Raw genomic sequence first — 14025 nt, forward strand, 5'->3', positions numbered from 1 at the left:
AGAAAAGGAGCTGCTACTAAGGCAAAGATCAGACAAATGGGATTTTTTCCAAGAAACTAGTTTGAGATTCTCAGACACATTTGTTCCTAATTCAAACAAAGATAAAGTGCAAGATTTTGTCACTGTAGCTCAGGGCCGTCAGACTCAAGGGCATCAAACCAGATCCGCGGGGTACTTAAAGATGGAAATGGCAAAGAATCAGCCCATGGTGCCTAGCGCCTCCCATACCCTGTTTTCAGCTTGGGCAGTCTCCTGCAACACTTTGCCGGCCAAAACAGGGCACATGGGGGCGCATTTTGCACCCCCATGCCCCGTTTTGGCTGACAAGGTGCTGCAGGAGGCATCCGTCCTGGCTTCCTCCCCCAGGCCGGCCTGCAGAGGAGAACTACAATGCTTATCCAGCCTTGAAGAAATCCTGTTTGACCCCCCTGCTCTAGCTGATCTAATAAAAGTAGTTTTAGAGCTATAGGCATTGCTTTCTTAGTTTGGTCAACTTCAGAAGACTTACTGTTCTTCGATGATTCCACATATGTGTGCATGTACAGCAATTTTGCTTTATGTTTGCACCCAGTAATATGCTGTGGCTGATGCAGATTCATGCACAGCCAGCCAAGAGAAGCCAATGAAGTAACTACATGAATGTGAAAAAAGGCAGAACTGCTGTAATCTTTCAAAGGGTAGTATTCAGATCTCCTATGTTAGAAAGCACTTTACAGGATTTGCACAGTCCTATTGGACACTGTGGGAATAGAATGCTAGACTATATAGGTAAGTGATGGCGAACGTTTTTGACACCGAGTGATGAAAAGGGAGCATACACGCTCATCTGGGCTGTAATCCAAAAGAGGAGCTGCCCAGGGGGCATGTGTGCACCGGAAAATGAACTTCTGATTGTTGGTGCACACATGCATGCTAGCCAGCTAGTCTTCTGGTTATTGGCTCACATGTGTGCGTGACAATCAGCTGGTTGGCGCTCATGCTTACCCCAGAAAACGCAAGACAAGCTCTTCCAGTTTCTAGCACTGCCATACACACGAAGGCCAGCTGATTGTTGCAAGCACATGCCCGCCAGAAACCCAGAAGAGGAACGGGTGCCATAGGTTCACCAGATATAGGTCTTTAAGTTGATTAGAGTTTATTTTATCCAGAGTTTATTGTTCTTAGCAAAGTTGGATTATGGTGTCTCTGATGAGGCTTTTGCTGTTTCTGAATCCTTACTTGGGGAGGGCTGAGGAGATCATTAGTAAATGATGTCATGACTTGGCTGGGATCAGTTGAGGCAGCGAAGGCTGGTTTATAATATAAACACTTTTAAAATGTTTATCATAGGTTTTGCCATTTTCCACATTTGTCAAATAATCTTGAAGAGAATGAAAGGTTTTCTGGTACAGCATAGTAACTAGAGAGATTTCCATAAAAAGGCACAGAGAATGCTTTCAGGATTTCTGAGTTGGCAGTGGCAAGTGAGGCCTGACCTTGTACAGAGGAAAAAAATGTCTTAAATCACTCCCTGTTGGAAATATGAAAGCAATCCTAGTTGCTTGCAGCTCACTACTATAATTTTATTGCTCAATGGCACATACTTCTGTGCAACTGAAGGTGGAAACATAAATTATGTAAGTGAAAAGGCATTTGAAAGTAAAATGTTAATGTCTTGGAATTCACATGTAGCTGTTTTACTAATTTCTACAAAATTTTAATGTGCCAGGGCTGTATTCAAATAACAGAGAATATAATATATCTGTAACAATGCATAGAAATTTTAGGGAAAAACATATATAATTTGTTTTTATCGTAGTTATAAATATATATTGCTCTTTTAATCTGAAGTCTGTTCAAATCTATAAAGCGCTCTATCTTGCTGTATGTAGACTTATTTAACACCTCAGCACCCAGAATCCATCTTTAGCCCGGTGTATCTACTATCTATTATTTGTTATGTATGCGAGGTCTGATCTTATTTTATTGCGGGAATCCCCCCTCTCGCAGTTATGTCCTCCTGCCCTTTCTAGGACCCACCTCGAGGACGGGTTTATTAACCCAGAGAGGTGGAGGAAGCGCACATTGAGGGGTTTTTTAATAAATTCTTTTTTAAAAATTGTAAGGGGTTCTAGGGGTGGGGTGGGGGAACCGGTTAGGAGGGATGGTAGAGCCAGGCACTTAGGTGTGGTCGAAAGAGGAGGGAGCGGAGTGGGGGAGGAGAGGGAAGATAGCATTCCTGTTCAGGGCTCCTTAATACCAACGGTCGTGGGGAGGGGCAGGTGTGAGGACAATTTAAGAACGCGTAGTCGGTTGGGAGACCGGGGCTTTTGGTCATTCCCGGTCGTTTGTACCAACCCCTGCATACTAGGTGGTCAGGATCTACAGACCCAAGGCCTGAGACTGCTGTTATGCAATGCGAGGTCCGTTGTCAATAAGGCCCCCCTCATTTACGATCTAATTTTGGAGGGGGAGCCGGACCTCGCCGGAATAACCGAGACCTGGTTGGGCCACGAGGGAGGTTTACCCCTTGTGGAAATGTGCCCACCAGGTTATCGAGCATTTCACCAGCCTCGGGCCCAGGGAAGGGGCGGTGGGGTAGCAGTGATTATCCGGGAAGACTTAGAGCCGAGAGAGTTCACCGTGCCGCAGACATCCGGGTGTGAGTCCCTCGTCGTGAGATGGGGCCCAGGGAGGCAGTTGGGCCTGCTGATAGTATACCTGGCTCCTCGCTATACATCAGCGGCCCTGCCCGAACTCCTTGAGCTGATCTCATCGGTGGCGGTTGAGACCCCCAAACTTTTAGTGATGGGGGATTTTAACCTGCCGTCGATGGGAGAAGCGTCTGAGGGGGTGCGGGAGTTCATGGCTTCCATGACAGCCATGGACCTGACCCAGTTAATTCAGGGTCCTACTCACGAGGGAGGCCACACCTTGGACCTTGTTTTTGTCTCTGGCCAGTGGACGAGTGATCTGGGAATAGGGGATCTAGACATTATTCCCCTGTCATGGTCGGATCACTCACTTCTCCGGCTGGACTTCCCTGGTGCTACCCCCCGCCGCGAGGAGGCGGAACTGGAAGGTATTAGATGGTTCCGCCCCAAGCGCCTGATGGAACCAGATAGGTTCCAGACGGAACTTGGGCCACCCCCTGTGGACCTGACCCGCCCCCGGGTGGAGGACCTGGTAGACGCATGGAATAGTGCGACTACCGGGGCCCTAAACCGGGTGGCGCCTCTGCGGCCTCTCCTGCGGCGACGAACCACCCTGGCACCCTGGTTTACCGAGGAGCTAAGGGTGATGAAACGCCACAAGAGACGCCTAGAGAGTCGTTGGAGATCATCCCGTTCCGAATTTGACCGAGCACAGGTACGAGCATATTTGAAGACGTACCTCGTGGCATTAAGAGCGGCCAAACGTCAACATTGTGCCGCTCTTATTGCGTCTGCAGATAACCGCCCTGCCGCCCTGTTTCGGGTGACCCGTTCCCTCTTGTTTGAGAGACCACGGGAAGCCCCACTACAGGGCAGAGCAGAGGAGTTTGGGAAATATCTACAGGACAAAGTCGCTCAAATCCGGACGGGATGGGCCCCTTTCAGTGGTCCAGTAGAGACGCCCGTGGCGAGTCTTGAGGGACCGCTCTGGGAGGAGTTCGACTCGGTTGCCATCGAGGATTTGGACAGGTTGCGTGGACGTCTGCGACCCACCACATGTTTATTGGACCCGTGTCCCTCCTGGCTTGTACTGGCATCCTGGGAGGTTACGCGTGACTGGCTCCTGGGCCTGGTGAACGCCTCGTTGGGTGAGGGGTCTCTACCGGCCGCCTTGAAAGAGGCGGTGGTGAGGCCCCTGCTCAAGAAGCCTTCCCTGGACCCAACGGACCTAGTCAATTATCGTCCGGTCTCCAACCTTCCTTTTTTAGCGAAGGTTGTAGAGAGTGTGGTGGCACAGCAGTTCCCTCGTCACCTGGAGGAAAATGATTATCTAGACCCGCGCCAGTCCGGCTTCCGACCCGGGCACAGCACTGAGACGGCCTTGGTCGCATTGGTTGATGATCTCTGGAGGGCCAGAGATAGGGGTTGTTCCTCTATCCTGGTCCTATTAGATCTCTCGGCGGCGTTCGATACCATCGACCATGGTATCCTGTTGCGCCAGCTAGAGGGGCTGGGAGTCAGGGGCACCGTTTTACGGTGGTTTGGCTCCTACCTCTCTGATCGGACGCAACGTGTGTTGGCAGGGGAGCAGAGTTCGACCCGGAGGCCACTCACATGTGGAGTGCCACAGGGATCGGTGCTCTCGCCTCTCCTGTTCAACACATATATGAAACCGCTGGGCGAGATCATCCGTGGTTTTGGGGTGGGATATCATCTGTATGCTGATGATACTCAGCTATACATTTCCACCCCGAACCACCCCAATGAGGCCGTCGAAATGATGTCCCGGTGTCTGGAGGCCGTACGGGTCTGGATGGATGGCAACCGACTAAAACTCAACCCTTCCAAGACGGAGTGGCTGTGGCTTCCGGCCTCCCGGTTCAACCAGGTGCTTCCATCTCTGGCCATTGGGGGCGTCCAACTAGCCCCCATGGAACAGGTGCGCAATTTGGGCGTCCTCCTAGATGCCCGGCTGTCCATGGATGACCATGTAACAGCCGTGGCAAGGGGGGCGTTCCATCAGGTCCGCCTGATGCGCCAATTGCGCCCCTTATTGGACCGGGATGCCCTACGCACAGTCACCCATGCGCTAGTGACGTCTCGCCTGGATTACTGCAATGCTCTCTACATGGGGCTTCCCTTGAGATGCACTCGGAGACTACAGTTGGTCCAGAACGCGGCCGCGCGGGTAATTATGGGGAGGACTAGATACTCCCCTGTAACACCTCTCCTGCGCGAGCTGCACTGGCTTCCTGTGGTATTCCGAGTGCGTTTCAAGGTTTTGATTATGATCTTTAAAGCGCTTCATGGCATAGGGCCTAGTTACATGCAGGATCGCATCCTGCCCCACACATCCCTACGACCGATTCGCTCACACAGAGAGGGACTTCTCCGGGTGCCGTCCGCCAAAGAGTGCCGGGGGGCGACACCCAGGAGCAGAGCCTTCTCTGTGATGGGCCCAGCCCTGTGGAATGACCTCCCCCGTGACATCAGGATTACGTCCGATCTCCGCTCCTTCCGTGTACAGCTGAAGACCCACCTCTTTCAATTATCTGGCCTGGCTCAATCGTAATTTTTCTCTTATTCCTCCTAACTGTTTTTTAAATTGTTTTTAAACGTTAAATTTTTAATTACATATTGAGTTCTTACAATTGGGGTATTTTAATGCTAATTTTAACTGTCTATATGATGTAATTTGTTACCTCCTCCGTGTCCGTGTCCGTGTATGTGTATATGTGTTTGGTATGTATGTATGTCTATTTGTTTTTTATATATTTTCTATGTTTTATATGCTCCATTGTACGCCGCCCCGAGTCCTACTTGGAAAGGGAGCGGCTAATAAATTCAATTTATTATTATTATTATTTATTATGCACCTGTGATTTTTTTTAACCCAACAGTCTTTCAATGTTCTTACTCACATAGAAACTAGTGCCCAGGTAGGTCATCCATATACAGTTGGGTACTTGCTAAACTAGCAACATCATCAGTGACGTGAACTTCATGAATAATGGGATATATTATATCTTGATGCTGCCCTTTCATTGCTTGCATGCCTTAAGTTACAGATTAGGCTTACTGTCACCAGATCTTTTACCTGTTGTTTCTACCTTCCTCAGTTTTTTCCCTTCCTTTTTATTTTTTATTTTGAAACAGTTTATTTCTTCATTAACATCATTCTATCTAAATGTTAGGGCCTGGAAGCAAAGAGTAATTGAAAGTTGGACTCAGTTGTGATGGCGGGGTTGGCTTACTTTGTTTTGTTCATTTTATTTCCATTACTTTGACTGTCTCTAATTTAAATGTAATAAAACAGCTGCATGTTCACAATCTGTCAAGTGCTATAAGCTCAGGAAAGAAGAACCGCTTGAATTTTTAAAAAGATCTTTATTGCTGGTAGAGTATTCTAACAGAATCTTGAAAGCCTATCAAAGTGACTCTCCCACTCAACTTATACCCAGTATTATTAAGGCAGAGTTGCTTTCCATCTCTTTGTTATATTTATTCCTTTATAAGTTTAAGGAATATTTTTTGAACTGATTTCAGCTATCTTGTTTAACTGTTTAGTTCCATACTCCATGCTCCTAGAATTTGGCAGGCATTCCATCATTTAAATGTAACTGGTTGGACACCTAGATTCTCCTTTTTTTTTTAAATACTAGTGTAACATTGTCATTATGTGAAAATTAATGGTTTGGAATAAAGATTCAGAAAATTTAATTTGCAACAAAACTATTCAAAATAAATAGAGAGAAACATTGAATATACTGTATAGTGAGTTTTTTCAGTTTTTCAGTCTATAACAGTTACAAAGCGAACTCCTTTTTGAATATGTTTTTATTTTATTGAAAACAAAATTAAAATAAGTTGCCATGCTTTCCATATGGAATGGACAAAGGTTATCCAAAACACATATATCAAAAGAAAAGAAAAAAGAAAAAAAGCAATTAGAATCCAGCAAGGAGTTGAAATAAATCATCATTCAAGGCTAATCAATTTTGTAAAATAAAACTTCTTTTTGAAGTAAACATATTAGTCAAAATATCTTGGTCATTACAGACTGTGAATGAATAATATTGTGCATTTTAGAAGCTTTGGGTGAAAAGTAGAAACAATACTTACTCTCAATTATAAGACTTTTCAGATATCTTATAAAATATTATATATTCTTGTTTATAATCAAACAAATAAATATAACTGGCAGTCTTTGCAAAATATGCTGAAGTGTATCAGCATAGCAACATTTTGTTTTATTAATTACTAATTTCTCTTTTACAGCTTCTCAGTATTTGAATAGACCACATCATGCGTGAGTACAAGCTAGTGGTCCTTGGCTCAGGTGGTGTAGGCAAGTCTGCTTTGGTAAGTTTAATGCTCAGTAAAAAGCAAAGTTTCTCACTTATTCAAGAGTTTGATTTTTCAAAAAAGTGTATTTGGAATCTTCCAAGTTTGACCCTTGATACAATAATTAATAGTCAAGATGTTTGAATTTAAAATATTCAGAAAAGAGATATTTCTTAAGTAGTTGCTTCTATAATATTCATATGGCAAAATTCTGAATTGAACTGAACGAGAAAACTTATAATATTAACATCAAGGTTATCTGATTTCCATTTTCATGGGAGCTTCTGAATCATCTAACATGCCTGGGAATTGAAATTTGCTTAGTAAACACATTGCCACCTTAAAGCTTGTTCTTATAACCAATTTCTAAATTATTATGAATGTAAACTCAGCAGTGTGTGTGTTTGTGTGTGTGTATTTGTAACCCCAATACATTTAACATCTTTAAACATATATGAAGTTGATACATTTTTTTCTTGATAAATGAACCTTGTACCAAACTTTGTAGTATATTTTAATTAAAATTTGGAAGGAGTACCAGCAACCAAATACAATAAAACAAGTGATCGCAACAAATCTAGAGAAACAATTTGCCACCCTTAATTTAGGCTAATGGCATCTGTGTACAATTTGGATGAAACAGGTGTTTTTCACAAAATGTTGAGCTTGGAAATAAGGACAATACAATAGGTTATAACTGGAAAGCAACGGTCAGTCTTGGGATGTGTGCTAGATGCTCTCTGAGCACTTAATTGCATCTCTTGGACTACCTTTGATTTTTAATGTAATGCAAGGTCCCAATCTCCAGCATTGTAAAGGGTTTAAGAGCGCTTTGAAAAGTTTATAGTTAAAACCCCATATTGTACTTTTAGTTAACTGAAAATGAATTGTTGGAGCTGAATATTGTTAGAAGCTTAAAATACCACAGTTTAGATGCTGATAAACACTGATGCTTACTTTAAATTCTAAGCCTTAAATTACTATGCCTCCATGTTTACTTTACTGCTCTTTTAAGTATCATATGCATATGTAGCCTTGAATAAAAAAAAATAATATGTTTGGTGTTGGCCTTCTAAAAGGAGTGAATTAGATAGTGTAGGTTTTTGTAACATTCTGTGACTAATGATTTGTAATGCTGAAATAGATATGGAGACTAAAAACTGCACTGGTAAACCTCTTTTTAGTGGTTGTCCTCATTATCCTTGAAAGTAATAAAATTAGAAAGAACTGATTCCCAAACAACCTTTTCCCGAAAAGAATGTGATCACAAAGCAAGTGAATTTAAATTGTTATACAGTAGATAGGTATTTTCAAAATCTAATCAATTTGAATCATATGGAAATCATTAATTTAAGAAGACTGAGTTTAATTACATAGATCCTATTTATTCACTAGTCTGGAAGTTTCTAAAATTGTTTCTAGTACTAAAATGGATTCTTGATTTTGTGTGTTTGTGTTTTCAGTACTTTTATATTTCCACTATACTTTGAACAAATATGTATTTGAAAAATGCCTTTTAAAGATTCTTTTTATTAGAAATAACAATCACTGAGCACAGAATTCTCTTTTTAAAATACAGTGAATTTATGTGCAATACATTTTTTATACTAAAATCTTATACTTTGGCCAGACAGATTTTTTAGTTTCTCCTTTGCATTCTTCTTTATTGTTCTTTTTATCTTAGCATTCAAAAAAAGTCCCTCCTTGATATTGATATTTTTTTATTATATTTTATTAAGTGGTGACAAAGTCAATATTAATATTGTTGAAGCTGGTCTTGCTGGATGACCCTGGGAAAAGAAGCTCTATTTTTCAGTATTAGGAAATAGCATTAACTTATTTCATTCTGATAAGATGATAGAAAGGAACTATCATTAACTCACAACTTTATTGGCCACTCTACTGAGAACTATACTTGCTTGGTCTGAGTATTTCCAGATGTGTACATTTGAAAAGAAGAATTTTCCAACTCACATAGTCATTGCTAAGACATCTGAGAGTTCAACGTTGTTATCGGGAGGATATTCTGATTGAAAAAGGATGTTGAAAATGAAGATAATATAGTCTATTTTTCTGATGTACTTAGCTTAGTCTATGCAGTTTTGATCAATATTCAGTATAGTCCACATTTTGGATTAAAAAAGTGGAATTTAGTATTCTGGCCTCACAAATGGTAACACTTATCTGGTTTTATGTTATAATAAATCCACTTTACATTTTGTAAACTTGTAAATTCAGTTCAGGTTTCTTACATGTTTAAGCAGACTCATCAGGCAGACAGTATTTAAAGATACAGCAAAAGAGAATCCAGAAATAAATTGAACCAGAATTTTTTTCTGCCAGCTACCTTATTGACCTGTGATTGTTCCCTATCTACCAGTAGCCTTTTACTCCACCCAGACACATCCACGCTTAGAGGACTGCTTCCTCTCATATATTCCATTTTGGATCTTGAGATTATCCTTGAGGATTATTTTTTTAGTTGTTGAGTGAAATAAGATAATAAAAAGAAGAGGAACTACTACGTTCTTATTTTGATTGCATTTTCTTGGAGAAGAGCATACTTACTATATGTACTCGTCCAATAATTATGACAAGCAGAATGGATAGGCAGAATTGAATTGGTGGACATGATATATCTTGATTTCACCCAAACATTTAATAATGTACATGAAAGATTCTGATTAGCAAATTAGTTGAATCAGGATTGGATATTCACAATTAAGTGGATACATAAAATATTCAGTATCCACCTGTGCAATTTAAAAGTTGCATAACCTACTCCAGATTCCTACATATGAAGGCATGTATTGCTGAAATAAATAAGTTATTCCTATAGCAACTCTTAGTCTTTGTTTCCCCCTCAAGTTTTAGATTACAATCTCCTCCAGGAAAGGATTAGTTTTCCTATACTCAACATAGCACTAAATGTGCTAATGGTGATAAATAATAATAATAAGTAGTTGCTTACAAAAAATATTCTACCCTTGGCTAAATTTAAGCCACAGTACCACAAGTCTTTGCCGTTCCTATTATGCAATTATGCCTTTGATAAAAATATAAAAATCTGATATAATTAATAAAATGCATGTTCTAAATAATTAAAATAACACTGATGCATACTCTTCTTTTGCTATTTGAAGGAAAGCTATTACAACATACGTATTTACAGAGTAGCTGCACTCCTGTATTTAGAACACTGGCTCTTTTGCAAATGGCTTAGGCAAGTGAGAATTTTCTATAATTCTGTGTTTCTTTGGCAATAAATAACTATGTTCGAATCATTTACCCTATGTCCACACTGTACTTCAATCTATTTATTTGGGTCATCTTCCCCATTGAAGTTTAAAAAAAACTAGGATGAGTTACATAAAAAGAACTTAAACTGGTGTTCATTTTGATTATATATTGGGAGACCTTATATATAGGAGAAAGTGTAGGTTGAGCTAGACTGACTAGAATGTCCGTATTCAACCCTCCCTAAACACAATTGCAAGAAAGCACCTATGAGTATGAAAGGTATAACATTGGTTTCCTGCTTGTTAAGAATTTTCTAAAGCATTCATCAGTTTCTTGAATACAATGATGTTTTCTGCAATTAGACTTTCAAATCTGAAACTATTTATTAGGATCAATAGCACTTCTATTCCTTGTTATCAAGAGAAATTTTGCAACTAAACAAAATGGGGTTTTATTTAAGGATGTAGTAATTATTTTTCAGTCACTGCAGAAAAAGCTCACTATATATAAAGGGGAAACACCCAAATCCTATGCTTTTGAATTATTTTCATTTAATTGTAGCAAGCAAAGGATTTCATTTTTAGAGTTAATGCTTGTTCAAAAGTGAGAGAGGCCTATTTTGAAAGCTGTTGGTTGGCCTTAAATGAATGTAAAATGGTGGTGGTGTGTTTACAGTATAGCTCATAGAGAGTAGTAAAGTTGCTGAAAAATAGGAAGACGATAACAAAGGGTAGCTTGAATCCATTGGAACCTTATTCCAAATTTATCATTGTTTATATTTTTATTTATGGATAAGAACCACATATTGCTTACAAAAAATATTCTACCCTTGGCTAAATTTAAGCCACAGTACCACAAGTCCCTTTTTGGGAGAGGGGGCGGTCTAGAAGCATGAATAATAAATAAATAAATAAATAAATAAATAGCTTCAGTAATGAACTCTAATTTAAATTAGAACTTGGTTTGTGCACAACTATAAGAATCTAGCTTCCTATAGTATCTTCTTTGACTAAAAGAATGAGAGAACAACAAGATACCGTACATTTTAATATATTGAACCTTTTGGCCCTACTTCAGGTTTATTATTTCATGCCCACTTATCTGTGAGCTATGATTATCAACATAGTGCCTTGATTCTGAAACATCACATCTTTAATATGTCATCTAATAAGTGTGTGTATGTGTGTATACACACACACACATATTGTGTACATACATACATACATACATACATACATACATACATACATACATACATACATAGAATTACCTAACCCTAACCCTGGCTTAGTTCATGCTATATGCTTTATGTGTAACAAAGTACCTGGTTAATAAATTAGAGCATCCACAATGGAGGAAGGTCAAGGTAAAAGGGAGAGAGAATACATGGGCACTTAGTTAGAATGACAGTACATCCATTTTGAACAATATTTCTCTGTCAGCATATATTTTATTCCTATGAGGTGCATTCAGAATATGTGTATTACTAGAGCTATTTCAGTCGGTGTGTGTGAGAGAGAGAAGGGGGAAGGGGGGATATTGCATTTATATAGGAACATGGAAATGCTCTACAGAATTAATCCATGAACAAGTCACAAGATAACCTTGGACATTGGATATCAACTGCAATCATTCCCAACCAATCCATGAAGGCTTTTGAATTAAGAGAAAATAGTCTGATTGATCAGTATTGGAATAGTTTAGGAACCAGTATAGGAGGAGTTTAACATACGTTAAAGGAATTCAAGCTGGTTGCCATAATTTCTTACTTGAAAACAGATTAGTTAAACTTTATAACTGGACTAGTGTCATACATGCTTGGAAAAATAAACCCACTCATATGTTTTGTTGAACTCAAGAAATATATAAATATATATTCCTCTAGACCTTGGAGCATGGAAATGAGATTCAAATAACCAAACTTAAAACTGTATTATTACTTGAATAGTCTGTTGTAGGTTTTTGGCTTCAGGCAACTAACCAAGGATATGTTTCCCCTTTCCTTCTTTTCCAGACCGTGCAGTTCGTTCAGGGAATTTTTGTTGAAAAATATGACCCCACAATAGAAGATTCTTACAGAAAGGTAAAATACCAGTTTTTCAAAGGTTATGTCAAATCATACCCTTTATTTCAATCAATGAACAGATATACATTTCATGCCTTAACTGAGATAAAATTAACTTACAATGATCAATAGTTTCCCTGCAATACAGATTCTGATTGAGGATCATTGGTTCTTTATAGTGTACTATACTTGTACTATATATTATACTATGCTATACAGTACACTATAAACTATACCTATAATTAGATTTCTTTTTTTTTCTATAAAATGATAAAGATATGATCTGAACTAGAATCATGACCCTCAGGGAAAAAACCCTTGATTCTTCTTCCATTTCATTTCACTGCAAACAAAAACGGATATTTGCTCCAAAGGTGGTGTTGGAGCAAATTATACTCATAAGATAAATTGTTTTAGCAGTGATTTGTTGGTAGAAAGTAGGGAATGGTCTTTGAAAAAAGGGCTCAATCAGTACTGTGTGAACTGGTTTTTCCTACTTTTGTAGTTTCTGAAACAACCAGCCATCTTTCCAAAGCCAGTAGAGTTCTTTATTAGAATTTAGCCTGTTGCAGCCACATATGTTAATACCAACAATTCCTTGGAATGAAATTAGAGTTAATGCAAACTTATTTTACAATATCAGATAAAATGTGTAAATCAGAATTTGTTAAAGCTATTTACTTGTAGCATATTAATATATCGTGTTTATGTGACATGAAGATGATGGTTCCACCATCTCTAGGCTTACAGTATTAGTATACTCTCAGCTAATATAAAACTTTTCAATTTAAAGTTGAGTTATTTGGGGAAAACATTGTTTTTTTTTCAGTATGTGAATTTTCAACTTATTGTAAAAGTAACACAACTAACTAATTATATGAAAGATTTTTTTATACAAAGTATGTGACTTATATTCCCCAATGATAATTATTGCAGTAATTTGTGATTACAACATTTATAAAACCCACAAGGTAGATAAAGTCCTTTATAATTTCATTTCAGATATTTTTACTCGTGATTATAATATATGTCAACACTGTTTAATAAAAAACTTCCAAAAATGAGTACTATTGTCCATTTGGATAAGTATTCTAGTTAAGCTTGGCATATGAATAATCAAAGGCATGCTTTAATATGTTTAATTTCAAATTGGCAACCTGTGGTAAAGCTAGAAAAAAACCCTTCTTTGTTTTTCAAACATTAGATATTACTGAATGAAATTGTCTCAGTAAGTTCCTGCCAAAACCTATAGAAGTTTGGCAAAGATTGGAATACATTAAACCATAATATGGCTTTTTTGGTTTCATCTTAGTATAATTGTCCCCTTTGTAGTTGGGAAGCTATGGCGAATAGTGTATTGTGCAAAACTTTTTATTCAGTATAACATAGCTAAACAAACTGATTTAGAGTATATGCAAAGCACACTACTAAAAACCTTGTTGTTATTCTAACAAATTGGAGAATTTGTAGAATAACAAATTATATTGATTAATCTGTGTATTTGTAAACACCTGTGATCATGTCTCGCTATAGTTGTGTTCTAAAGCACTGAATTTTTAATGCTTTAGTTGTGTGTCTTGTTCCTTTACTTTTCAGCAAGTGGAAGTAGATTGCCAACAATGTATGCTTGAAATCCTTGATACAGCAGGGACAGTAAGTACAAATCTATAATACATTTTGAAATGCTTCCATTTGAAGACGGAAGCAAGAACTTGAAAACTAGTGTTTAGGAGAAGGGATCTA

The 14025-nt window shown here is 38.9% G+C and overlaps 1 protein-coding gene across 2 annotated transcripts in view; it reads left to right on the forward strand.

Annotated features, from left to right (window-relative positions):
* RAP1A (RAP1A, member of RAS oncogene family) overlaps positions 1-14025 on the forward strand; it is a 94786-nt gene that overhangs the window by 60628 nt on the left and 20133 nt on the right. For both annotated transcript variants that reach the window (XM_081946151.1, XM_081946150.1), the window contains 3 exons: positions 6912-6995; positions 12232-12300; positions 13879-13935. In XM_081946151.1, coding sequence (XP_081802277.1) covers positions 6939-6995; positions 12232-12300; positions 13879-13935 — 183 coding nt within the window. In that variant the 5' untranslated portion in view covers positions 6912-6938. The remainder of the gene's footprint in view (positions 1-6911; positions 6996-12231; positions 12301-13878; positions 13936-14025) is intronic.

This window comes from Natrix helvetica, assembly GCF_964273705.1.
Source record: "Natrix helvetica genome assembly, chromosome: 3".
Classification (NCBI taxonomy): Eukaryota; Metazoa; Chordata; class Lepidosauria; order Squamata; family Natricidae; genus Natrix; species Natrix helvetica.